At 40.1% G+C, this 25,345-nt stretch overlaps 1 protein-coding gene across 1 annotated transcript; it reads left to right on the top strand.

Annotated features, from left to right (window-relative positions):
- Nucleotides 1-4,222: 4,222 nt before the first annotated feature.
- LOC128449621 (lysophosphatidylcholine acyltransferase 1) lies at nt 4,223-24,490 on the top strand. Its single transcript, XM_053432881.1, has 14 exons — nt 4,223-4,715; nt 10,757-10,896; nt 12,186-12,400; nt 15,304-15,416; nt 15,881-15,941; nt 16,139-16,197; nt 16,644-16,678; nt 17,088-17,142; nt 17,451-17,533; nt 18,340-18,465; nt 18,952-19,105; nt 19,385-19,483; nt 19,920-20,061; nt 20,267-24,490. Exons 1-14 carry the CDS (start codon nt 4,593-4,595, stop codon nt 20,488-20,490), a joined length of 1,629 nt encoding a protein of 542 aa, XP_053288856.1. The 5' UTR covers nt 4,223-4,592; the 3' UTR covers nt 20,491-24,490.
- The last annotated feature ends 855 nt before the right edge of the window (nt 24,491-25,345 follow it).

Raw genomic sequence — 25,345 nt, 5'->3', positions numbered from 1 at the left:
AAAGCACTGTCCCTGTGATCTCGGAGCGGACCATTAACTGTCCAACCAAGAATTGTCTTCACAGCATATGGCCCATTGGTTTGACTGTGTATAACCCTCCATGGCTCGAAAGCTTCATGCACACAATTTCCAATGAGGAGCCCTATTTCGGCATCAATATGCGGCAGCCTCACGTCATGGAGATATGGCCATGCTTGTATGTCCTCCTGCATAGGAATGTGTTCCTTTTTTACCGGAAGGCTCCTTTGAGTGAAGACCTTTGGCAAGCTGATGAAGCTAGTTTCCTCAAGTCCACATACCTCCAGATCTCTAAGGAGGCAGCTTCTCACTTCCTTAGTTGAGCCCATTGTTGTTAAAATCAGCTCAGTTCCTTTTCCATGAAGATTGAGCTGCATTGCTAAGGAATCTGTGCAAAAGGTTGCTGAGCTCCCAGGGTCAATAAACGCATACGTTGCAACAACTTTATTTCCTTTCTTTGCCTTTACATAAACTGGCAGTATGGCAAGAACACACTTTTCTCCGGCCCCAACACAGGGCTTTTTCTTCTGGGTTAGGCTCACCATTGCGCTGGAAACAACAGCTTGATCTGACGAAGCATCCTCTTGTCTTTTTACACCTGATTGGTTGTAGGCGTTTTCGTCTCTGTATATGTGTAACATGCTGGGATGCTTTCCTGAACATGTTTGGCATGACATTTTCTTTTTACATTCTTTACTTGTATGCCCTTTAACTAGGCATCCAAAGCAAAGTCCAGCCTTCCATATGAAATCCAGCTTGTCCTTATGTGGTTTAACTGCAATACTACGACACTCCTCTAGTGTGTGATTCCTTTTGCAGAACAAGCATGGCTTAGTGAAGGCTACAGTGATTGATGTAGTGAAACTCCTTGTCTTTGAACTTTCATAATCCTTCTCTTTGGCTGTGGCCACATTTGTAGCAAAGCTGCTTCCTTTTATTCTTTCTTTCCGGAAATTTCTCTCCATCATTGAAACTTTCTTTTCCTTCTTTTCAGCAGCAAGGCCATTCAAATCTCCAAAGAGAGGGTCTGTGATGATTCTTGCTTGCCTGTCAACAAAGGCGACTAGATCTTTAAATCTTATTCTCCTCTGACTTTTTTCCTGGATCTCAAATGCCAGTCCCCGCCATCGCTCTTTCATTTTGTAGGGAAGCTTGGAGACAATAACTCTCATGTTCGTAGGGTTATCCAACTCATCCAGGTAGTCCACATCTTCTAACGCATTACGACAGCCCAAGAGAAAGAGAGAGAAATTGTTAAGTGCCACCCTGTCCTCCGATTTTATCTAAGGCCAGTTAAACACTTTTTCCATCAAGGCTGTGGCAATTTTCAGTGAGTTGCCATAGCGACCAACCAGCATTTGCATGGCTTCATGGTACTCGCGATGTGCTGGCATATGCTGGCAACTTTTCACAAGGTCCTGTGGATCACCTCGTGTGTACTGCTCCAAGAAGTTGGAGTGTAACTGTAACGCTGATACAGTTTATCAGCGTTATTGTCTGTTCTGGAATCCACAGTGTGCTCGAAAGCCTTGAGGAAAGATCTAAAATCAAGAGGGTCACCACAGAAAACAGGAATGTCTCGTCGTGGCAGACGTGCTAAGTTCTGATTTTTCACAAGCAACTCTGTGATGTCAGTCTGCTGCTTAATGACATGGAAGATATCCTTTGTTGTGTCAATTTGATGCGGAGGAACCCCATGGGATTTTGCAGCTGATTCTTCATCTCTGCGTTCTTTATATCTGGCTCCACCAGCAGTAAACGTCCTCTCAGGAGGCTTTTCATACTTGAGGGGGGCGTGTGTTCGAAGGTGTCCTGCTTCTGACTGGGACCTCTCCTCATTTAATTGAGTGTGTGACGGGTTTTCAGCATCTATGTATTTGTTCATGTCATCACCTTTAACAGGGGAATCATACTCTTCGTAGATCTTTATTTTAGCATTAGACACTGCCAAAGCGGTTTAAGTTCCAGTTCCTCCTTCTCCGTATTTAATTGTACTTCCTTTAATGCTAAAGCTTGCCTTTCTTTGAATACAGCTGCCTTGGCTTCCAGAGCTGCTCGCTTGGCTACTTCTCTTAAGCGTGCAGAAGATGCTCTACTACTTCCTCTTCTGAATGAATTCCTTCACCCTATCTTCCTTAGGATAGAACCATTCTTCTTGGTCCTTATTTATTTCATCCTGATGAAGATAGAGCAGAACCGTGCTGTTGCATTCTTTGAAGTCCTCATGAATTGCTTTAAGAACTTTCAGCCTTGACTTAACTTCCTCCAAGTTGCAGTTGTTTTCCATTAATAAATCCAGTTCGTTTGACTTTGTTGTTAACATTCTTAACTTTCCTCTTCTGGCATTGATGTGATGATGGATCATCTCCTCCATTGACTTTTCCGTGGGCTTGACTGCTCTCTTGTGGCCGTGGTCCGCAAGTGCGTCATAATCATAATTTTCATCCGCCATGACGTAGTGCTGATGTAACGTCTCACCTTGACTTTGTCAGCAGCCTGTTCTTAGAGTCCTGCAGCCTCACAGACATGCACAAGTTGCTGTCCGTGCTCAATAATCCAAATTCCTGCGTAATTCCTGCGGCAGGTCCTTTTCCAATCACACTGGGGTTTGTCCGTGCGCTCAGGTAATAGTCAGATCCCTTCACGTCACGGTAGCTGCGCAGTCCGCTGCGCTCGTAAGTTTTGACTTGATGTAGTGGCCACTCCACTAAGTTCCAATACGATGGCCACTTGCTTGTGTCTGAGGAGTAATTTCACAGCTGACTCGTGTCCAAACATCAGACCCCGTCCCGTTGTAACCCAACGTTAAACGAATCCAGGAGGCCGATTACACTTGAAGTGATGGATTTTATTTTCCTTTCCAGCACAGTTCAGTAACACCGTTCAAATGATCCATTATCAAAGATTGGCGTGCCTTAATTCCATGCTGGTCACAAAGTCACTTTTTCTATTATCACTGACGTCAACAATCACTTTCCCATCATCTTCATGTAAATGTCATTCACATTTTTCCGCACGGTCCACACAAATGTCGCGTATATTTCACGGTCAAAACTTGTTTGAGTCTACTCCTACAGACTCCTCACTCACCACTCTTCATGCGCGTCACTAACCAACCCGCTGGCTCCACCACGCACCTATATGAAGAACCGGCTTACGGCCTCTTCAAACTGTAGCAAAAAAGACGCAAACAGTGCTCAAAATTCAAAATTATAATAATTTTCAAAAGGTTTTAAAAGAAACACACATCCAAAAAGTTCTCAACTCTAGGTTCAGGACAGAGGAAAACATTTTCTTTATTTTTCAGACATTATAATGTATCCATGTCCTTCTCCGGTTGACCACTTGACATGTGAGAGCCTGAGGAGTTGTTCAACCTCTGTCCATGTTCGAGGACTTGCTCTCTGTCTGCCTCCACTCTCTGCCTTCACTGTACCAAAGTGTGTCTGTTGAGTCTCCTCCTAGTCTGGTGAGTTTATCATTGTTTATGTTTTATGAAATCATACTTAATTTGTGATGATTAGAGACATTATAATGTATCCATGTCCTTCTCAGGTTGACCACTTGACATGTGAGAGCCTGAAGGAGTTGTTTTCCAGACACAGGTAGAGCTGGCAGGGGCGTCACCCTGGGCCTGCCCTTTTGGGCTGGGCTTCAGCTGCAGATCTAAAGGCTGCTTCCAGGGGCATGGGGCCCTCAGCCTTTGTTTTTCTTTGCTTCTGCACCTTACAACATACATCACACCTTATTTTCATACATCCAAACACTGTTAACACCACTGACGCGTAACATATTTTACACATCCCACTACGTAGTTAGAGCTATCTTGATTTGGAGTTAAATAAATTTACTTTTGGCTTGAGAGGTTTGTGTGTGGCCTCCCTTCTTGTTGCCATCTTTGAGCTAGGTGGTAACAATAGTATGCATGAGAGAAGACGCCGCGAGATTTGTGGACTTCTATGTGGTGTCCGCTGATAATGTAGTGGGCTGGTCTGGACAGACAATGCCAGGGCTGCATTTTTGTCCCAATCCACCCCTGGCTGACCCACATAGACGTGCCGTGAGGTGTGAGAGATTGAGAAACATCTGGTGCAGATGTGAAATAACTGCGATCACACTGGGCCGTGGAGGCAGCATCACACCGTGAGACACCCTGTGGCGTCCTCTGCGCATGCGCCCCTGCCAGATCGGAGGAATCGTGGCTGCGCTAGCATTGGGGTTAGCATTCCGGAGCTAACACACTGGGAGCGCGGTGCGTGCGGAGGGAGGAAGGCGTCCTGCACACGGGGAGGCACAGAGACAACGGCGACTTCGAACACCCCCAGCTAATCCTCGAGCTAACCATTATCCCTCCATGCTGCCCGGGGAGGGAAGATAACGTTAATAACCCCGGCGCTGCCACCTCAATTAGCGAGGCGGTGTGAGGCAGATAAAGAGGAGGAGGAGGAAGAGGAGGGGGGGACTGCGTTATTTTTTTGGTTTAAAGCGTGAAGACGACCCTCTCTTCCCTGACGGAACCACAGGTTTCTCCCAGCACCGAGGAAATCCACCCGCAGCCTCGCCTCGTCTTCAGCATGAGGCTGCCGAGCCACCGACAATGTGCGACGGAGGCGGACGGGAAGAAGATGGACCAGCCGCCGCCGTTCAGGAACCCATTTGTGCACGTCTTGAAATTCAGCCCCCTGGAGAAGGCGAAGGTAAATGTTGTGCCCGCGGACGTGTTGCTCCGCACGCCGCCCTGCCGCGGCTGCTCGCGGAGCCGTGTGGCTCCGGTGCCACCCGGGGCAGAGGGGGCTGTCACTGCACGTCCACTTGGCAGGGTCTTTTCCCCCTCTGATTGCTAGAGTTAGCCATCCTGCTAACGTTAGCTGCATACATGTTGCTCCCTGGGCTTCTGGCTCTCTGCATCCCTCTTAAGTGCTGCTGTACGTTATAAAAATGGATGCTTGGCTGCAGCCGTGGTGTGCACTTCACATGTGAGTGCATATAACTGCGAAATGCAACATGTCACAACCCCCCTAGATTCAAATGCAGGTATTTGAGCGTGGCCGCTTGAGCAGGCTGGGCCTAGCTTGTTGCTCTTTAGCTGTTACCATAGTTATTGTGCATCAACAGCACGTGTCTTTGCGGAGAAATTACAATTTATTATAATAATGGCAGAAACCTCTAGCTTCCTATGCATTCACACCTATCTCTGTTGCCTGTAGCGGGTCGTCCCAGTCAGCCAGCGGCCAACACGTGTGGATGTGCAGGCTGGAGAATGGAATGGGAAAGTGACAGTCATGTTCATATTTGCCCCTCAGCTGCAGCTCGGATAGATGTCCCCCTCCAGCTGTTCATAACAGACCAGTCACCTGATTGAATTCAAATCAGAGCAGGTTTGCAGATATGCTGCCCAGTTACCCAGTCAATGCTGTTGATAATCAGATTTAGGGCTTTCAGGCTCCCCTGGAAGAGGGGTTCTCTTGCAGGCTGCCTCCAGCTTGAAGCCACAGGTTTTGTGTTTTGGAGCTTTGCTGGTCAACACCTATGAATAGATATCATTGGAATGTATTTTGCACATACATAAAATACAGATAAACTAAAGGCTCTTTAGTCTGATTGATAGAATCCTGTCTTTCATTCCAAATATTACAAAATGAGAGTAGAATTATGTGCAGATGATGCAACTCTAAACTCATATGTCCGAGCATCGCAATATCCTCCTTCAAAACTGAAACTTCTCACAGTTTGGAAAGACGTGTGGGCCCCCTTGAAGTCACCTCAAATGATCTCAGTACAGCTTAAATATTTAAGGAAGTGAGTTTGTGATCAATAATCGTACACTGACTAGATCCTGATCCATACGTCTGGAGGGATTCAGATGATGTTAAGCTATTTCCCTGCTGAACATCATGTACTACATTTTATCTTGTTCAATTGTGTAGTTCATTCACACCATGTTAAAAATATCACAAAAGTGTAGTTAAAATGTAGTTAAAATATCAGCCTGTGTTCTAAAATAATTAGATTTTTAGTGTTTTGTTGGTGAGCTCTTAACTCTTGCTCACAGCTCCAGGATAAGACAGGTGAAGACATGTTAGTCTTTTAACTGGAAAGCTTCCAAACAGCTTCCCAGAGTTGCAGTGTACTGACTTGATGTCAAACCATGATTGCATTGTTACCTGTAAGCACAAAACAGTAGAGCTTATTTATTTCTTAGCATGTTAAATGCCAAAACTGTTACCTTCAAGATTACAACATTTACTGTGCTAGAGTTAGTAAACTAGTGTGGAACTGGGGCACAGGTGTGAGGTATTTCCAGTAACACTAAAGTATATTGGGCGAGCCTCATTTTATGAATGGCGCTGCCCTGGCATACAAGGTGTGAGATCTTGTTACAAGTAAGAATAGTGACTAGGGGAGGTTCACACGCATTTCTTTTTTCTTGGCTTTTATGTGAGAGGTTAATTGGGGAAAGTATGTTCTCTCCTAAGTATAACATAACTTCACAAAAAGAGCATTAAATGCACCTTATTTGTTTACACTAATCACATGTTGCTTGTTTGTTCTACCATGAGAATACATGTGCATATTACAATTTGCGTAACGTTTTGACAACTGGGCCAAAGTAGATAAGATATCGCATGTAACTCCCCCATTGAAACATAGAATTACATTTAGTTGGCATCTTCTTGGCAACAAAGCTTTTTCAGTACACAAACGACATGCGTTTTAACATTACATTAAGGACGTCACAGTAGCTCGGCACTTAAAACCCGTTTCTTGTAAACCGTAAGTGCTGAACAAAAACTGGGTCATGGGATGATGGAACATGGTTTCCTAGTCGTTCTGATGTTACTGGGAACAGCTGTTTTCAGCATGTTGCGCTGGTCTTGCTATCACATCCATGAGGAAGATGCAATCTGAACTGAAACAGAGAACTAGAGCAAAACACAATACTTTTGTGTGTGACCTGACTAGACAATACATTAACAAACCCACAGAATCTGTTCTAGGTTGAAATGAGTATTGAATGACACTGCGAGTCAAAAGCATTATGATTTTTGAATATTCCTGCATGATAAGAAATACATTTGTCAGGGATTAAGAAATTAGTTGCAACTTTCCTGCAGCAATGGAGGTAAATGTTGCCTTGAAAGTTATAGTGCAAACAATTCTTACAGGTTCCCAGACTACTGTCTATACAGAAGGAAATGTTGGAACAAACTGTCTCTACAACCTCTATTGCTTTATTAAGACAATACTGTACTGCAGGAAGTAGTGTTGTATATTGTTGTTAGAATGGTAAGGAAAAGACAAGTGAGAGCTGATGGTCAGAGGATCAGCCTACAGCAACGAAGACTTGAGTACCATGGAGCTGGTTTATTATGAACTGGACAGAAGCTGAGAGAAAAGCAACATGCAAGTGATACACAATCACAGGACTTTTCTGGGCAATATTTGATTTTCATTGTAGATCAAATGCCACAGATTGTAGCTGACAGACTAACTGGATGATGTATGATTACTCATTTTGAATTGTTTGTATGTATTGAATTGTTTATTTTTCTGGTTTCAGCATCACTATAATGAAACCAATTTTTTGTGTTGCAATGGTTGGCCACAAACACATATGATTGTCTCATAATTGTATTTTGACAAATAAGTAATATACATTTAAAACCCTCTAGAAGCCCCATTTGGAGGGTAACTGATGGTAATAAGAAGATTTGAACAGATGAGTTATTTTGGATTAGCCCAGGCCATGAGTTTGCTTGATGTTCAACCATAAGACCATTGCATATAAATGCAGGAGCTAATGAAACACTTATTTTTGTAAAAAGTCGAATTGGTATCGTGGTTCACAGTGCGAGGGTCCGTTAGGTTCCTTTTGTAATCTATGATTCTCAGTCTTATCAAAAGGAACAGCTGTTAAGGAAAGGGGACATAGTTAATAACATGGCAATTCTGACTAATAGCCACATTAGTCAATCGCCTGAAACGTTGGTTTGAGTGCGGTGACTTGCAGATGCTCATTAGCAGTCTGCACTGTAATTCAGTATCCTGACCTTTGAATCCACATAAAGATTTGCTCGGAGGTTTGCACTTCGATGAGCTAATTAATGGTTCAACAGAGGTTGGCATAGTCCTAACATGAAAACATTTTGCTGTGTTCTTTTGAGATTTGAGGGTATTTGAAAACATTTCATTCCTCAAACAGCCACAAACTCTTAAGACTGTTGTTGTAGTGTCAGACTGAAAGCCTCTAACGTTAAAGTAAATGTAATGGCCAGCTTAGCTATGACAAGCCTAATTTATATTCCTGTGTGATTGATTGGGGAACTCCAACAAAGACCTAAATCTCTTTTGATCCTGTCAGAGTCAATAGATTGTTCCCACACTATATAGATCAGTATTTCTGTCTATTTGCGCTTTTGATTACATGAGTAGTTGCAGTATCATCGGATAGATTTAGAAGGTAATGTTTTCTCAGTTTAAAGTCCTAGGTTTAAAATGTCAGGTGTCAGTAATGTGAATTATTGCTTTCCGTTAAGCCCAGAGGGTGTGGTTGAAGTAAAGCCAATAAGCTTTCAGCTATAAAATTGCTTTTCCCGTTTCTATTTCACTGTGTTCTTCCATTTTACAAGTATTTAAAACTTATGGATATATTGTTGTTTTCCTATTCTGACTGAATACCTGAAGTAACTCATGATGTTTTCTACTTTGACAGTTGCGTAGTTTCTCTATGACGTATACTTGCACATTTTAGAGTAATAATTTGAGTAATAAATTGTTCAGCATGTCCAACTAACACACAGAGAAACCTTAATGAGTTTGAGAAACTAAAAGCATCGCTTCATCTTTCAAGGAAATTGCTTTCAAGTGTGCAACATGTGCACTTTGGAAACAGGAAGCTCGTACATGCGTCTACTAGCAAAAAAAGAGCTGCAGGCTTTCTGTCAGTGAGCAGATGGTCAACAAGGTAAACCCTGAAATGAAGCCTGATCTGTAACCATGGTTGTGCGTTTATCACTGAAAGCACATATAGACACAGTTTATAACAACCGGAAACCTATGCAAATGGTATGCCGCTACATAAAGCCGGCACTGAACGCCTGAAGTCATTGTAACTTCTAAGTAACCTCTCTGCGTTTTGTAGCATTGCCTGTATTCAAATTCTTAGTGACATTCATGCACTCTCATGCTTTGGCTCTGAATAAATCTTTTAAGAAATGCATTATCGAGTGGCTCTCAAACATTTCTAGCAAGACCTTTTCATAGTAAAAAAAACTAAAAATACTTACAGTGGTTGTTCTTTTCTTGAAGCACATCATTCATATACAGTAAACAGTTTGCAAGTCTATAAACAGAACCGAAACTAATGTGATGTGTGACTTTGAAAAAAAGTAGTATTGGTGCATTGTGTCCTAAACATCACATCATAATATAAGTATGGTCACGGTTATGTTTCAGGGTAACTTGACAGCCAAAACCGAAATTATTTTAGTGCTCATTCTGTGTCAGTAGTTTAACAAGCAAATGTTCAGTTGATTGATGTCAATTTACAATACCACCAGACCAGAACTGTCTGTGGATAAGAGACTTCATACTCATTTGTAGTGGTTGTTATCTAGGCAAATATTGACATTAGATAAGGAGGATTATCAGAGAGTCATAAAAAGAGCTTAAGTAAACAGCCACCATTTAGCTCAAACAATGAAGCTCCAGGTTTTGTCAGAGCCTTCAAGAATGACACCATGTCTTGTAACATTTACATGTGTTTGTTTGTGAAGTGCCGTATGCACGAAGGCTGGGTGTCAGTGTCATTTATTTAAATTGTCTATTACATTTAACACACACAGCTCATCATGTAGTGTCGCTGGTGTTTTGTATTGCTGAGCTGTTGCTAGTAGTTGTGTGCAGAGGCCATGCTGCAGATCTATTGTCCTTGTATAGTATATTGGACACATGTGGGAAAAAGTCAAGTTCAGCTTCATTAGATCCTGGAAGTTGACCTATAAGCAGCTTTTTTGTCTTTACAACGGTTTTTATCCAATAGATAATGCTGATCATCTACTGTGCTCTCGGCCGAAGTTTCCTTGGGCAAGATAATTTCCCCTCATAGAACAAAACTGCTGCCCATAGATGCACTGTATGAATGAGTGTGTGAAAGTACAGTGAAAACTGTACCTCAAAACACTTTGAATGGTCATCAAGAATAGAAATGTGCACTATAAATGGACCATTTACCATTTTCAGTGATTGCCAAGTCTCCAAACCATGACCAACACATCTTAGAGGATATACTGCATGGACTAAAGTGAAACTGAAACTGTCTCCAAAATCCCTCCTCATTTACTGCACACTGTTCTCCATTAACCTTCAATCCTCAAGAACTCCCCAGTGGAACCAAAGCAGTTCCATTGTGTCCCTGGCTTGCTTAGTGCGGACTGCTTTCGATCACACAACGCAAGGCTCAGCACTGTACAGATGAAAACTAATTATAGTCGATTTTGCGTGATTTAACAGTTGTTACTGAGGATGCAACATGCTGATAATTGTGTATCCGAAATCTCAATTCACTGCCAACTATTTTGAGCATCTTTTTTGTTGTTGAATGAGTGAATGTTGCAGTGATTTATTTTTTTACGGCAGAATAATTTTTTAAAGGAAAACAGTTGTGATGAGTGACAACATTGTATCGATGTGGATCTATTTCTCTAACACTTTTTCCCATTTCTTCAATTTCTTACAGATTGCATTGATGACAGTCACACTATTCCCCATCCGTCTCCTCATAGCTGCATTCATGATGCTGCTGGCTTGGCCTTTTGCCTTCCTGGGCTCAGTTGGGCGCTCGGAGACAGTCGTTGAACCCCAGTGCCTCTGGAGGAGGTGAGTGCTTCATATGTATATTTGTTTGTGTTTGTTAAAAGGTGGATTTTCTATTGCATGAAGCACTACAGTTCTATCCATATTGGGACGTTTGCCTTGGAGGGATTTTTTGGGACTTGACACCAGCAACAATAGAATGCTATGATACAAGCAATACAAGCATCAGTGCTGTTTTCAGCACGATAGAAGAACCATATTGTCAGATTTTGTATGATTAGAATTAATTTGATGCCCGATTAAAACTAGAAGAATTGATGCTACTAGTATCTTCTGACTGCAGCTATGATATTTGAGAACAAGGTCCAAATTAAAACGATCTTGTTTTGAGTCAAACAAAAAACAATAAAATTGATAATGATTTGTTAGCTGTCTGCTTTTATCCGGATTCATCCTTGAGCTTTGATAATTGTCCTGTTTGACCCTCTGCCTTGTGCTCCTTACTCTGATTGTGTAATGGGCTGTGCAGGGAAGCACACAGCAGCTGTCTAAAAATACAACCTGGAACTTTTATGAATAGGCAGATGAACAGTGTCATATTTTCAATGGAGACTTGGGTGTAGACAGTAGTAGTATTTCAAACGTGTGGTTATGGCAAATATAGATTTTTTTTTTTTAAACCGACTAAGGGTCAAGCAGGGTAGAGAAAGCACAAGTCAGTAAAGTGAATGAAAATGCTACAGGTGGGTAGCAACCGACATCCTCATACCATGATTCAGCATATAGCAGGATGGGTACTAATGTGTTTTTGTGTTTGAGCATCTTAACAACACCAAGTGGCAACTATTGATAGAGTTTTTGTTTTTTTAATCTTGTATTTCGGTTATATTTAATTATGATGCATTGTGCCCTGCTGATTTATTTTTATGATGTTAAGCTTTCATCTCATTACATTTAAGCTCTAAGATGGTTTGACTCTTGCTTGGTCTAGATGACATCAGTTTCGAGCTCTCATCAGTTTCTCAAGGCAGGGCAAAGGCAGAACACAGACTCAATGTGCAAAATGGCATTAATGTCAGGTCCTACACATTGTTGAGATGTGCGTTGAGGTGTTATTTCTTTGTGTCATCTCTCTTTTAACAGCACACAAACCATATTTATTTTCTTCATTAATTCATAACTTTAACTCTACTCAACCCTGTCTTTTGAAATATGATTCTCTTCTATCATCCAGTATTTGTCATTAGAGCTTATTGACTTCTATTATAGCAAAGTATATTATATCAATGTAATGTGTCTACAGACCTTTTTTTTTTAATGAAATTACATATCATGTATAATCTTCTTTCCAGACTTGTGGACATAATTCTGAAGATCATCATGCGGGTCATGTGGTTTGCGGGAGGTTTCCATTGGATTACTGTGAAAGGGCAAAAGGCGTTGCCAGCAGAGGCGCCCATCCTCACCCTGGCACCCCACTCATCTTACTTTGATGCCATCCCCGTCACCATGACGATGGCCTCGATTGTCATGAAGGCAGAGAGCAAGGATATACCTGTCTGGGGCAGTAAGTAAACCTATATCTATGACATAACCTTTATTGCAAAGAGAGGGAACAGATATATGAAGCAAATCTGGGGAAAAAAGATCTGATCTGATTCTTCTTGGCAACCTTACAGTTTCTATTTGATCACGATCCAGCATCTCTATCCTTAGGAAAACCTATTAACTATGTTGGTTACTCAGTACAGTACGTGCCTTATGCTGTAATGTGCCCTGAGGCAGGCAAAGGCCCTTTTTAAAGGGCAGGGCACAGCAACTCTCTGTAATGTTTCCGTTGTATCAGTAAATAAGAGGGAATTGCCCAAACAAAAAATGATTTCACACATAAAAATGCACATACACATAACTGTTGTGGAAGCAGAAGTCAGTTTTCAGTTCTGTCTCAGCAATTTAATTCTGTAAAAGGTTGGGATTGTCTTGTGCTTACAGTTCTGTAGTGGTGTTAGATGTGGTCTACATAACATTGTTTCAGAAAGAAAACAAATCAAATGTTCCTGTCTGTTTTTCTCGATCTCACTCAGACAAGGAAAGGAAAAACAATAACTCAAAAATCTCTAAAACACTGAATGCTATGGATGTAAAATAAGCTTTAGATTTAAGGTTATCTCAACCACCTCATCCACCTGTTGGAGAAGTTTCTCTTGTTGAGTAATGTGAGGTGATGCTGCCAAGGGGCTAGGTGGGGCCATCTGATACAGTAAAGGCTAAAGATGCAACACAGAAGTCTAAACTGAATGAATGTCAAATCAATGTGGAGAGCACTGACCACTGTTTTAGTCAGATTTTTGTAAATTATAGCACTTATACACTTCTAATAACAATAACAGTCCAAAATATTTTTATAGCAAATCAGGCTAGTGAAAACGTCTAGAAGTCAAGCAGTGATAAAAAAACAAAACATGTATAGAAATACAATTCTTTGATGCATCGATAATAGTTGTATAATCGAATGTTAGCTGCCTGAATGGGTATATAATTGAGGTACCAAGAGATTCCCCTATAAGTCAGTAATGAGCCACTTTTCTACCTCTAGTCTTAGTGAATCTTGCCAAGTCACTCCAGCTGCATTTGAACACATTTCCACATTGACAAACTGATATTTTTCTGAGCAGCATGCATTCAGCATAAAGAAAAAGTATTTTGTTGCAGGATTCCTTTTAGTGTATAGTATTATATTATTCTGGTACGTCTGCCACCCAATAATGTCTCTGTTTAAGTAAGCTTGACTAGTTCTTTGGCTTTGCAGAAGCAGGCTCCAGGCCTGGCCAAACAAGTGCAATCCAGAATAAGCATTAAGAGCTGATCAGCCACTGTGACGTGTGAAGTGTCTCTCAGGCCACTTGCTCAAGCCCTAATCCCTTCGTATAGGCAGAGAGCTCACCGTTGGAATCCGTTTCTTCCTCTTCATGGTCTCACCCACTTCTTTCTTCATCTTGTGTTATCTTTGCTCTCTTGAACTTTTTCTCCCTCATTCTTTTTCTTCTCTCCTCTCCCAGTCAGAGGGCTACCAGTAAATTGTTTTTGATAATTCTTCCATGTCTTAAGATGGGATGCACAATACATGTTTTCAGTATCTACAGACGCCTACAAATGTAATCTAATGTACTTAAACACAGTCTTTCTGTTTGCTGTTCCTTTTTCATTGCATTGTACATTTTCCTTTGTGGGTCAGCTAAGCTAATGTGTCTCGCATCGCTAGAGAAGAGGCGCTCTCAATGTTTGCCCTGCAGATTATACACTATGCAAATATCATTGAGCCGAGTGCTCTTTTAATAATTCATCCACTTTTTCGTCATTGCATTTACATCTGAGGAGTTTCTCAGTCTGAAACTAACAAGTGGCTGTGCTGTGGAAAAAGAAATTGGCAAGTGGTGTGTGTTAGTGTGTCTCTGCTATCAAACATGACGAGGTATATATGAAAGAAGGTGAGACTTGATGTCTTTCAATTTGTATTGTAGTAAAACTTATTTAACATCTGAAGCAAAAATATCGGTAGAACAATACCTTCATGCCAATTTTAATACAGTTTTTAATTAGATGAGTTCTCGGCTTGCTTCTATTACATGAGCACACTTAGCAGAATGGCTTTTTTGTTTGTTGAAGCCCTTGAATGTTTGATTGTGACAGGATCTGCGAAATTACAAATGTCAGTCTGCATTTTGAAACTCTGGCGCTACTGGTTTGTTCGTCTAAAGTCCTGACTGGGCTGTGTAGGTTGTCGCGGAAACTACCTCATCCTCAATCAGGTTAAGCATTAAGGGAGCATATTATCATGTCTTAATACAGAAGAATGTAGCTTTTGATTATTTTATTTTCAATATATAAGGTATTAGGTTGGCTGCTTCCACTCTCAGCGTGAAGAATCTAATGGCTGGTTAGCAAGGCACATTAACTCTGTAATGCTGTGATACAGATCAGTAAACATTAATGGATACTTTTGTGCCTTTATCAACGGTAGTTTCTCATAGGTAACAAGATTTGTATTTAGCCGTGCTGTACTGTTATAGGAATCTCACATTCAGCACAGCTACATTCTTCCACTCTTCACCCCCGTGCAACTCTGTTAGACTGATTCGATTTAAGTGTTTTGTTAAGCGATGCCATTAGAGTGGTGGCTGCTGTAAACAAGAGGATTCCATTCCTAGTCAATACACTGAATTGTTTGTGCAACAGAATTCATCAGATTATTCAACACTTATAATCTTAATATCTAGTGCAGACATATTTTAGTTTGATTCTATTCGACTGTGACATTTACATAATGCGTGGAAAGGTCTTACTGGGTTCTTGTTGTGTTCAACCAAAGCACGACATGCAGTCGATACAGATGATGAAAAGAAGCTGTGGAAGGATATTTCTTTTGTACATTTATATTTTCTCGATTCTCTCTTTGATTTTTGCTTCTAGCTTTGATCAAGTTCATCAGGCCAGTGTTTGTGTCACGGTCCGACCAGGACTCCAGAAAGAAGACAGTGGAGGAGATCAAACGCAGAGCTCACTCAGGAGGGGAATGGCCTCAGGTAAGTGAACGCAAGTCTCACAGCTGCCAAATTACCAAATCCTTGTAACACAGCACCTGAGATTTAACATTAACAGTCAGCAGATAACTCTCATTGACGCACATGTAATGAAGAGCAGCCATGATGAAATAAACACTAACTCTAGTTTATTGACTCTATGGCAGCAAATAAAAAACGAAAGGTTATTGGTGAACTTTTATCACAGCAAAATGTAAACCCAATTCTAAAATGGCAGTTCAATACATACAACACCAGGGTTTCAAGACAAACTGCAGTTTTCATTTTAACGAGGACACTGCTGACAGACCATTCCAATCCAGCATTATTGACAACAGTGTTGGACTAATTGCTCATCTGACTTACTGTGACTTGCATTATTTTCCAAATTAATAAAACTGTACATACAACATGCTGTCCAAACTGTATTTTCCAATATATAACCTCTTGCCCTCTCTTTCCAACAGATAATGATCTTTCCAGAGGGAACATGCACCAATAGATCCTGTTTAATCACCTTTAAGCCAGGTAGCTCCCCTGCGATCCCTTCTGTCCTCATTGAACCGTCATCTCCTCTTTTGAAGCCGGCTGTTTCTGTTGAATGTGATGTGAAAGTTAAAAACTAAGTGACCTTCCACAAGACAAAGACCTTGAATATACAAATTGAAAAATTGGTACGAAACAGAAATGTGACTTGTTAAATTGAAACATTATTTCTCTAATAGGGGCTTTCATCCCAGCTGTACCAGTGCAGCCTGTGGTGATTCGTTACCCTAATAAACTGGTAAGATTGCTTCTGTACATTTTGCTAGCACACCTTCATAATTGCACAGTTATATGTAGAAAAATCTAATTCACATTTTTTTTAATGCAAATAGTTAAAGTAACATGTATGATGCGGATAGTTTAGCCCATGGCAATAGTTATATAAAGGTTAAATAATCATGTAAGGTTTTTATTAGGAGAGCATTAAATGACCCTGTTCAAGTTTTAGCAACTTAAGGCAACTCAACCCATTTTATGACCAACTGATTTTCTGCCTGAACCTGATGCACAGTAATCTTGTTATTGGTCCACAAATATGCGTAGTGTCGCCTTTTATTGAGTCCAAGGACAGCTGCAGTTAAAGTGAAGCATTACTCCAATACCCTTTGTATAAATGTTACATAAATAAATAAATACATTTATATTCCATTCTGTTTATTGTATTGACATTATGTGCTTTTGCAGGACACCATCACATGGACATGGCAAGGACCTGCAGCGTGAGTCCACAATTTATTTTCATATTTGTATTTCACATGTGACGTTTATCAGATTGTTTTAAGATAGAAAAAAATATATGTGTTAATTTTATAATTTTCTCAAATTGAAAGAGAAACATCGTCTTTCTTCTATATCTCTGTCGTGTTGTCTCATTACTAAGTCAATTGATTCAGCCTCCGTCTTTGTGGTGCCTTCTCAGCTCAGTTTAACAGAACTATACACCACATAGCGATGGCAGTAGCTGCAAGTGTGAAACCTTTTTTTACTACTAGGAGTTTTCTTGTGTCTACCTTTTAATGTGGACAAAGAAAAGCAGGTTCTCAACTGTGAAATAATTTGTCCTATTAGACATGGACCCTGTTTTAGACTCTTTGTGTTTATTCATGTTTGTGTCTTTTTATTATCCAGGTTTGAAATTCTGTGGCTGACCCTCTGCCAGCTGCACAACGAGTTTGTGATTGAGGTAAGCATCACATTGTTTCTCCATATTGTATGTATCAACAAGAATATAGATCATGTCCTGTTTTCTGATGATGACCTCTGCAATGAATTCCAAATTAATTAAAGATGCCAGACGTTAATTATATTCTATTTATTTCTTAAAGATATTGTTATGTATATGCATGTCCCTTCTTTTTATCTGTGTTCTATTTTTCATCAGTTCTGTTTGTGAATTTTTTATATAAAAAATTCTTGAGTCAATATAATATAAATATACTTTTAACTATATCTATATTCAAAGTTTAATAATTATAAACTTCTAAATTACAGTTCCTTCCCATCTACACACCCTCAGAGGAGGAAAAGAAGAACCCTGCTCTGTTTGCTATCAATGTGAGACGCATCATGGCAAAGTAAGTGAATGAGTTGTGTCATTATGTTGGCAGTTCATCTTTTATGGCGTTATAAATATTATTTGTGTACTCAAAGTATAGATGACTTTTCAGCATGACCCTGATCGTAAACACAAAAATCCTGCAAGAGCTTGTAAAGAAGTAAAAGTGAGTTACCTGATTTCACTCCAACAAAACCTTTGGAGTGTTTAAAAGAAGAAAGAAAAGCAAAGAGCAGCTAAAGAAATTCAGAATTATGACCAAAGAATTTTACCATCCATGATCAGAAAGAGCAAACGTCCCGTTTTTCAAATTGTCAACTTTTTTCTTGACTAAAATGTTAGAAATGGCAATTTAGTGATTGACATTTTAGTGTGGTGGGTTTTGTTGTATATTGTCAGTAACTTGTCGGTCTCAGCAGTTAGAAAGGACAGAGACAAGTTCAATTCCTCTTTCTCACAGAGCAAGTGAGAACAGGTCCACCTCTGCACAGCCTCACTCTGAACTGAGGTTCTAAATATTATCCGGCTTTGAGTAAGACACCTTAATCATGATTCACATAATTATGATTATGATAACACAGCACCTCCCTTACTTTCATGCCAACTCCTTCATGCAGTGCTTGTTTTAAAGGCTACACTAACTACCTGTTCTCTCATACACCCCCACACACTGTGCTTCACTGCTGTGAGCCTGGAATTCTAAACTTGATGCATACAAAATATGTATATTTTTCTGAACATCAATGTTGTTATATCAGCCTTAAGCAAAATGTTCATGGTTTTGCACACAGTGATTATTTATTGTGTCCTCTGTTCTCTGCCCAGAGCCCTGGGTGTACCCATCACAGACTATTCATTCGAAGACTGCCAGCTGGCCATGGCAGAGGGCCAGCTCAGACTGCCAGTCGACACCTGTCTGCTGGAGTTTGCCAAGCTTGTCAGGAGACTGGGGTGAGTCACTCAAACCTTCCAATGGGCTGCACCCATCGGTGAGAACTAAGTGAGGGGCACCAGGGTGAGACGGCAAGAATACTCACAGCACACCGGGGGCAACCAGACTAAGTTTTTCTGTCAGTGGTATCTGTGGGTGGGGGGGCCTTTAGGGATCCATGTCCCCTGGCCCCTAGGGATTCCCAGTAAATGGTTTAGCTGCCGGCACAGGATGATATCTGGAGGGGGATACTGTTATCTTCACTCGCGTACAGTTTCTTGGTAAATGACCGTCCACTCCCTCGCTGGTCTGATGGTAGAGGGGACCATGAGGTGGGAAATATGGAAATAGATAAACCTGGTGACATTATTATTTGAAAATATCGCAGTCCAACAAGATACAGGTTAAAAAGGTGTCGTAGCCTTTTCTGCTCTAATGGTGTCGTTTTATTTATTTTTCTCTGAAATTATTCATCAACATAACGTATCCTCCCCTCACTCGTTCAGGCTTAAACCACGGAACATCGAGAAGGTTCTGCAGGAGTATGGGAACAGAGCCAGGAAGCTGGAGGGGCAGAAGCTGGACTTGGACGACTTTGCGCAGTTCCTCGACGTGCCAGTCTCCGACATGCTGCAAGACATGTTTGCTCTTTTTGATGAGGTAAAGATTGAGGAGATTTTTTTACTGTTAATCTCGATAGAACCCCAGTTCTCCTCAGTAACCAGTATTAAATAAATTATAACAGGTGTTGACAAAGTGCTGTGAAAACACTGCTTAGCCGAGAAAGTGGGTTTAATACAAAATGCAATTATAACACTGATCACAGTACCTTGTCTTTCACTGGGGGGGATACTTTGCATTGTAGCACATAAACACTCATGGTTTTATTGCTCTGTGTAGTGGTCTTTCATAAGGTGTTGTTCTCTCTCTGTTTTCCAGCATGAAGATAACTGCATGGATATCAGAGAGTATGTGGTAGCCTTATCTGTCGTATGCAGACCTGCCAACACTCTGGAAACGATGAAATTAGCCTTCAAGGTTTGTCCTGATTGAAGCTTTTCTAATCGCCCGGCAGAATATCATTTCCTGTGCATGTCGGGGTCAATGGGACATTTGATACCTTAAAATGCCACATTGTGTTGGTTGTCTTATATTTTGCAAACAGAGTTTATCATTGCAGCCGATCTGTTGTGGTTGCTTGAAAATCAAGATTGCTCAAGTTTGAGTCACTTCCATGTTTCGACTTGAATTACTTTATATAATTATTCAGCAAGTTCTTTGACCTTAGTGCTCACAATGCCTCTGAGAACAGATTCATTATTTATGACAGCTGGTGTTATTTCAGACGAAGGGGCGTCCGTTTAAAGACTGATTTCCGTGGCTTGTAATCTCACAACCCTGTCAGAGTGACAAGCCACGAGGTAACGTCCAAGAGATCTGACTTCTGCACTTCTTCCCGTTTAATCTTCTCCAGATGTTTGAGGCAGAGGAGGACGGTGCCATCACAGAGATGGAGTTGGCAGTTGTACTGAAGACCGCTTTAGGAGTGACTCACCTCAGCGTGTCGCGTCTCTTTGGGGCCATCGACTCTGAAGACACAGGGAAGATTACATTTGGTAAGAGAACAAATAAAATAATAAAACCATTCCTGGTTATTGATTGACCTAAATATTTCTTGAGTGAATTTTGTCCTAAAATTGGGTTTGTCATCAAAGCAGTTGTCATCTTTTCTGTCTCCAGGCAGTAGATGCAACCACCTTGTCACTTTTTTAAATCTTGTTTTCTTTGTCTCTGGTGCCCTCTTGTGGTCTTTTTTCACAGACAAGTTCAGATGCTTCTTGGAGCAGCACCCAGACTTTGCTGAGGAGTACCTGCACACAGAAAACCCAGGACTGTACAGCGGCCCTTGCCAAGGTCACCAAATAAAGACCAGCTTGTCTTCCCTTAGCCTGCGAGGCACTGCCCCCACCAAAACTTCCAACGGTATCTGCCCCGATTTTACCCACAACGACACAATAGACGGACTCCTCAAGAAACACAACTGAGAAGGTTTAAATTGTAGTGGGAGAAAACGTACTCCTCTCCTGGTGAGAGGATGTTAATAAGGGGCAAAGGGTTGTTGGTTACATGTTAGTAACTTGTTTGAACAGTAAGTGACTACATTTCAGTAACCATGACGACAAATGAAGAAGGTTACCTTACCCTTTTTTATTAATATTGTATCCATGAAGTTTTACTGAGGTTGTTTTCTGCCTGGCAACAGTTTATTTTGTTATAAATTACTTTTTTTCCTTTTCTTTTTTTTTTATAGCAAGAATTGTCAAAATGCCAAACACTTGTTGTTTCAGATGAAATGATTGAATACTTGAAGGGCAAGCACTTCCTGGGACAAATGTAATTTTTTCTCTTCTCCCTCCAACATAGTACTGACTGTGCATGTTTGTAACAAGAGGGAGCCAAGAAAAAGAATCGAGCCCCAGAGAGTGAAGTGACTTTAAGTGAAATCAGTGTTCGATTCTCATTTTATTTGTAACTTTTGACGGTTTCTTTTCTGTAATGGTAGCTGCCTTTTGGGGGTGCAGAATGCATGGGCTCATGTTATTTTGAGCAGGATTGAGGATTATTAATCTTATGGTGGGAGGCCCGAGGGTACCAGTGACCATTGTTTGACCACTACAAGCGTTCAGCTTTAGTTGTCACATTTGAGGTGAACTCAGGTCTCTAAGAATTGATGGTCATAATTGCTATGAGCCTGATATACATATATGTATAAACATATATACATATAATTATATATTTGATTTAGCTCAGGGTTCAGTGACAAAAATGAAAATTTAAACTTGTATGATGTCATCATTTTTGATGCTCACTGAGTTACGTGCATGTTTTTTGTTCTTATGACATCAGTTCTCTTCTGCCCGGTCATTCCTCCTCCACATAAACATCCCTGATGTTTTCTGTAAGGGCGGCAGATTCAAGTGTCTTTTTATTTTTTTAAATAACACAATGTGGACCAAAAATGTAGTGGGGTGATTTGATGTCACCTGTAAATGTCCTTTTCTTTGAGTCAGTGGTGTAATGGCTTTAAAGGAAAAGATTCACAACGTGTGACCATTGAAAGCACATTCTGTTGGCCGGTTAAGTTTGGTTTTCCAAAGGCGAAGGTCATAGCTTTTTCCTTTTCTGCATTACACTGTTATAACTTCAAGTAAGTCCTCCAATCTTCACAGCATATGATTCCTCAGTCTGTCTGAAATCTCCAATGTTCCAGCATATTGTCACTAAACATTGGCCCCTTTGTCACGTGTAAATTTACCATATTTCAGATGTGCATGTTCTTCACTAACTGGCGCTTGTTTTGAAAGTGAAACATGCACCGTTGCTGTTTAATCACATTGTGGGGACCAGTCTAGAAATATCAATTTGTGCTAATATTTATGCCTCATTCTTCAGATTTTTTTTTTTTTAATGTTGGTGTTATTGGCATGAAAACATTTGTCACAGATATAATTTAATGACTTTAATAACTTCTCACTAAACCTTACATACATACTCTGGCTATAAAATGTATTTATAATTATATAACTGGTGGTCCTATGATTTCTGGTTGAAATAACATGAAGGAATATTTAAGATAACCAATTTATTTTTGAATTAGGCAAAAAGTAGAACTGTTTAATAGTAGCTTATAGTCTTTAAATTATTGATTTTAAATTAAAGTAACTGGGAACTCATACTGGGAAGAAGCAATTCTCCCGGTACATTTTTACATTGTCCAGTACCCGTCGTTCTTTTTGTCCGATTTTAATACAAGAAACCTAATTGAAATTACAATCAAGTGACAAAGTGTTTTACAGTAATGCTTATTCCAATCATCCAAGAGTTTAATAATCGGCTGTTTTTTTTGGCTTATTGTCTCTGGAAACAAACAAAATAATCTAAAACTATAGGAAAACACACACACAATGAAATGTAGATGACGCTGCAATTTATTTAGAAATGTACGTATCGTGCTTTATATCATGTTTTATAGGAAAATGGTTTGTTAAAGGGAATACTTCTCCTGAGCAAGTTAAAATAGGTTTGCAGCCAGTTTTATTTGTGATCTATAAAATTTTGCTCACTGACAATGGATGAATTTCAGTTTTCCTTTTTTAAATCGATGACGTTGTCAGTGAGCATCATGTTCCCCTCACACTCACGACCATGTGCGCTGTACACGTTTCCCTGTTATGGCTTTTAGTGAAGCAATATTTCACATCCCTTAGGCCTTCTCCAGATGTTTGATTTTGAAGAGTTCTGATATGTATTTTGAATATTCCAAATGCAGGACATTTTGTGAATTTTTGATATACGTATATGAATGATTTTTATTTTCACTGCCATGACAGAGATCTGTGATCTTCTCTCCTCTGCAGATTGTATTGATGGTGAAAATTTAGCCACGTGTTATTTTTTCTTTTCTGTGTATAATACTGCAGTTGTTTTGTGCTGTACTCCTCCTACACAGTGTAAAGTTTTATCGTTGTTATATTATTACTATTATCGCTGAGTTGACTGCTTAAAAACATAATGCAGATTTCATATGGAAACCGATAGCCTTGAATCTATAGAATTTTTATGCTAAAAAAAACAGAATGTATAGACAATCCTGTCATAATCAGAAGCTACTCGAAGCGCTGATCTCCAGTGGACATTTTCCTAACACGGTTTTCAATTGTACATTTTGTCTCATTTCCTTTTTGTTTGTTACTTTTAAGGCGTGAAGGTTGAACTAAGCAAAGTGTGAGTGTGTTCAGCATGTCAGGCCTTGAGGTAACGTCTGCCGCCACATGACGGGCCGCACAGCACAAACACTCCAGACTGTACGCACTACAGAACTAACATTTGATATGTTCACAATCCTTTAGTTCCACTTTGTCCTTTAAACTCTCTGTATTTGTGCTTGCACTTTAGATTGTTTTGAATTATTTGTTTTAAAGAAAACTCACATTGCTTAAAAGCATAGGCTAAAGTATCGTAGCTCACCCCTCTTATAATTCTGGATTGTTATATTTGCAGTGGGAGCATAGAGAAAATTATGAACCCAAATAACAGAAGCTGCCCTATCTTCCACATTTTATTTGACTGTATATAAGAGTTGAGTTACTTTAAAACACCTTCTAGACCGACTGCTTTGTTACAGGATTGTGGAAAGTCTGTAGTTTGAAAACGACCTCTTATACATACAGAACTCAATATCGTACCGATTTGAAGGACTACAAATAATTTGCACCGTGGAATAGATTAAGGATTCAATATACTCCAGAGTGATGTGATTTTTACCACAGGATGTTAAATGTACAATTCACCATGTATTGGAAAATCCTGTTCTTTTTTGTACATAGGTAGGGGAATTCTGATTGTGAATTATGACACAATGATATGAATCGATATTTTAAACCTGAAATGTACTGAGCCACAGTAAACCCCCCTCATGCAGTTTTGTAATTTATTTTATTTAAACAGAAAACTCCATTTAAAGTTTGATGTCACACGTCATGGGCAAGTCAAATATACATTTATATATTAAATATTTTCAAATAATTCTGCACTAGGGTTGTATGAAAATACTGGGTCCATTAGAGTTCACACTTGTTTTACTTCCCCTTATTTCAAATACCTCACTAGAGGAGAATCTCAGTTTTCTACTTGCTGAGGAAAATGTAAACCTGCGAGAGATAAACTTGTATTTATGCTACTGCTGCCTGCGCACCACAGTTGTCCTGCAGTGAGCCTAAGACGAAAGACTTGTGTACTCTGACCAAGCGATGGTGTCTTTCTGATGGCTCTCTGTGTGAGGACCGAGAAACTGAACTCATCTTTTCTCTGTAGCTTTACTTCCTGTCTTTTTCTATACTCTACAGGTTTTATTTTATTAATGCATTTTGATGATGAAGAGTCATAACTGCAAGCTACTTTGAATTTGTCTGTTCAGGACTGCTATGATATAACTTGTAAATGTGACTCTTGGATTGAATTAAAAAAAGAAAACTTAACGCACAAGTTGTGTCACTGTCCTAATGGTGGTTTATAATGTGTGTGTCTAGCTGCGTGATGTAGAGCTAGAGTGTGTAGATGTACAAGTGTTGTATGAGGAGTCTCACCACAACAGTACAAGAAAAAGAAGCACTAAAATAAACCTCACACTAAGCAGGAACCAAATTCCTTTCTTTCCTCATGTGCCAGCTCATTGCATAAATGGCGCCCTCGTGAGGAAGAAAGATGCATTTTTCAGACCGCTTTAATGCAAATTCAAGAAAATGTATTACCAAGAAATTCATGTCATCCATATTGGTGGAGTTAACTATTAGGCATTTTAAAGAAATATATCTTTGACTTTTAATTGGTAAATTGACTTTGCCATTATCAAAGCTTTTTCACTCGAGGTGTAGTTTTATTTCTTTCTGATAGTGTGCTGTGATTTGGTTGCTTGTCTGATGAATGACTAGAAATACTCCCCCTGTCTCTTCTCGGGGCCTCGACAGTCCAGAGCCGAATATCTCAAAACCTGCTTGTTGTGATATTTGTATACAAACATTCCTGGGAGCCAGAGGATGGATCCGTACAAAGTCAGTGATCCTTAGACTTATCCTCAAGGTCCGTCAGCTGGTCACTGATCCAATTCCTCGGCAGCCGCTGGATGATTTGCACATTATTTAGAAGGACCATTCATGGACCCCAGACTATGAGTCATCGCCTGATGTCTAGTGTAAGTATACATGTTCATGACTGTGGTTTGTAGGATCGATGCAACTGTTTCAAGGCAGCCACTTGCACCTGAAATCGTGTGTAAACACAGTTCCATAGGACTGACCGTAACTTTTCACTATGTCACCTGATGGAGATTTTATGAACGTC

The sequence above is a fragment of the Pleuronectes platessa genome, chromosome 10 (genome assembly GCF_947347685.1).
Source record: "Pleuronectes platessa chromosome 10, fPlePla1.1, whole genome shotgun sequence".
NCBI classification, from domain to species: Eukaryota; Metazoa; Chordata; class Actinopteri; order Pleuronectiformes; family Pleuronectidae; genus Pleuronectes; species Pleuronectes platessa.
Note: the sequence above shows the minus strand (reverse complement) of the source record. Positions and strands in the feature narration are given on the sequence as shown.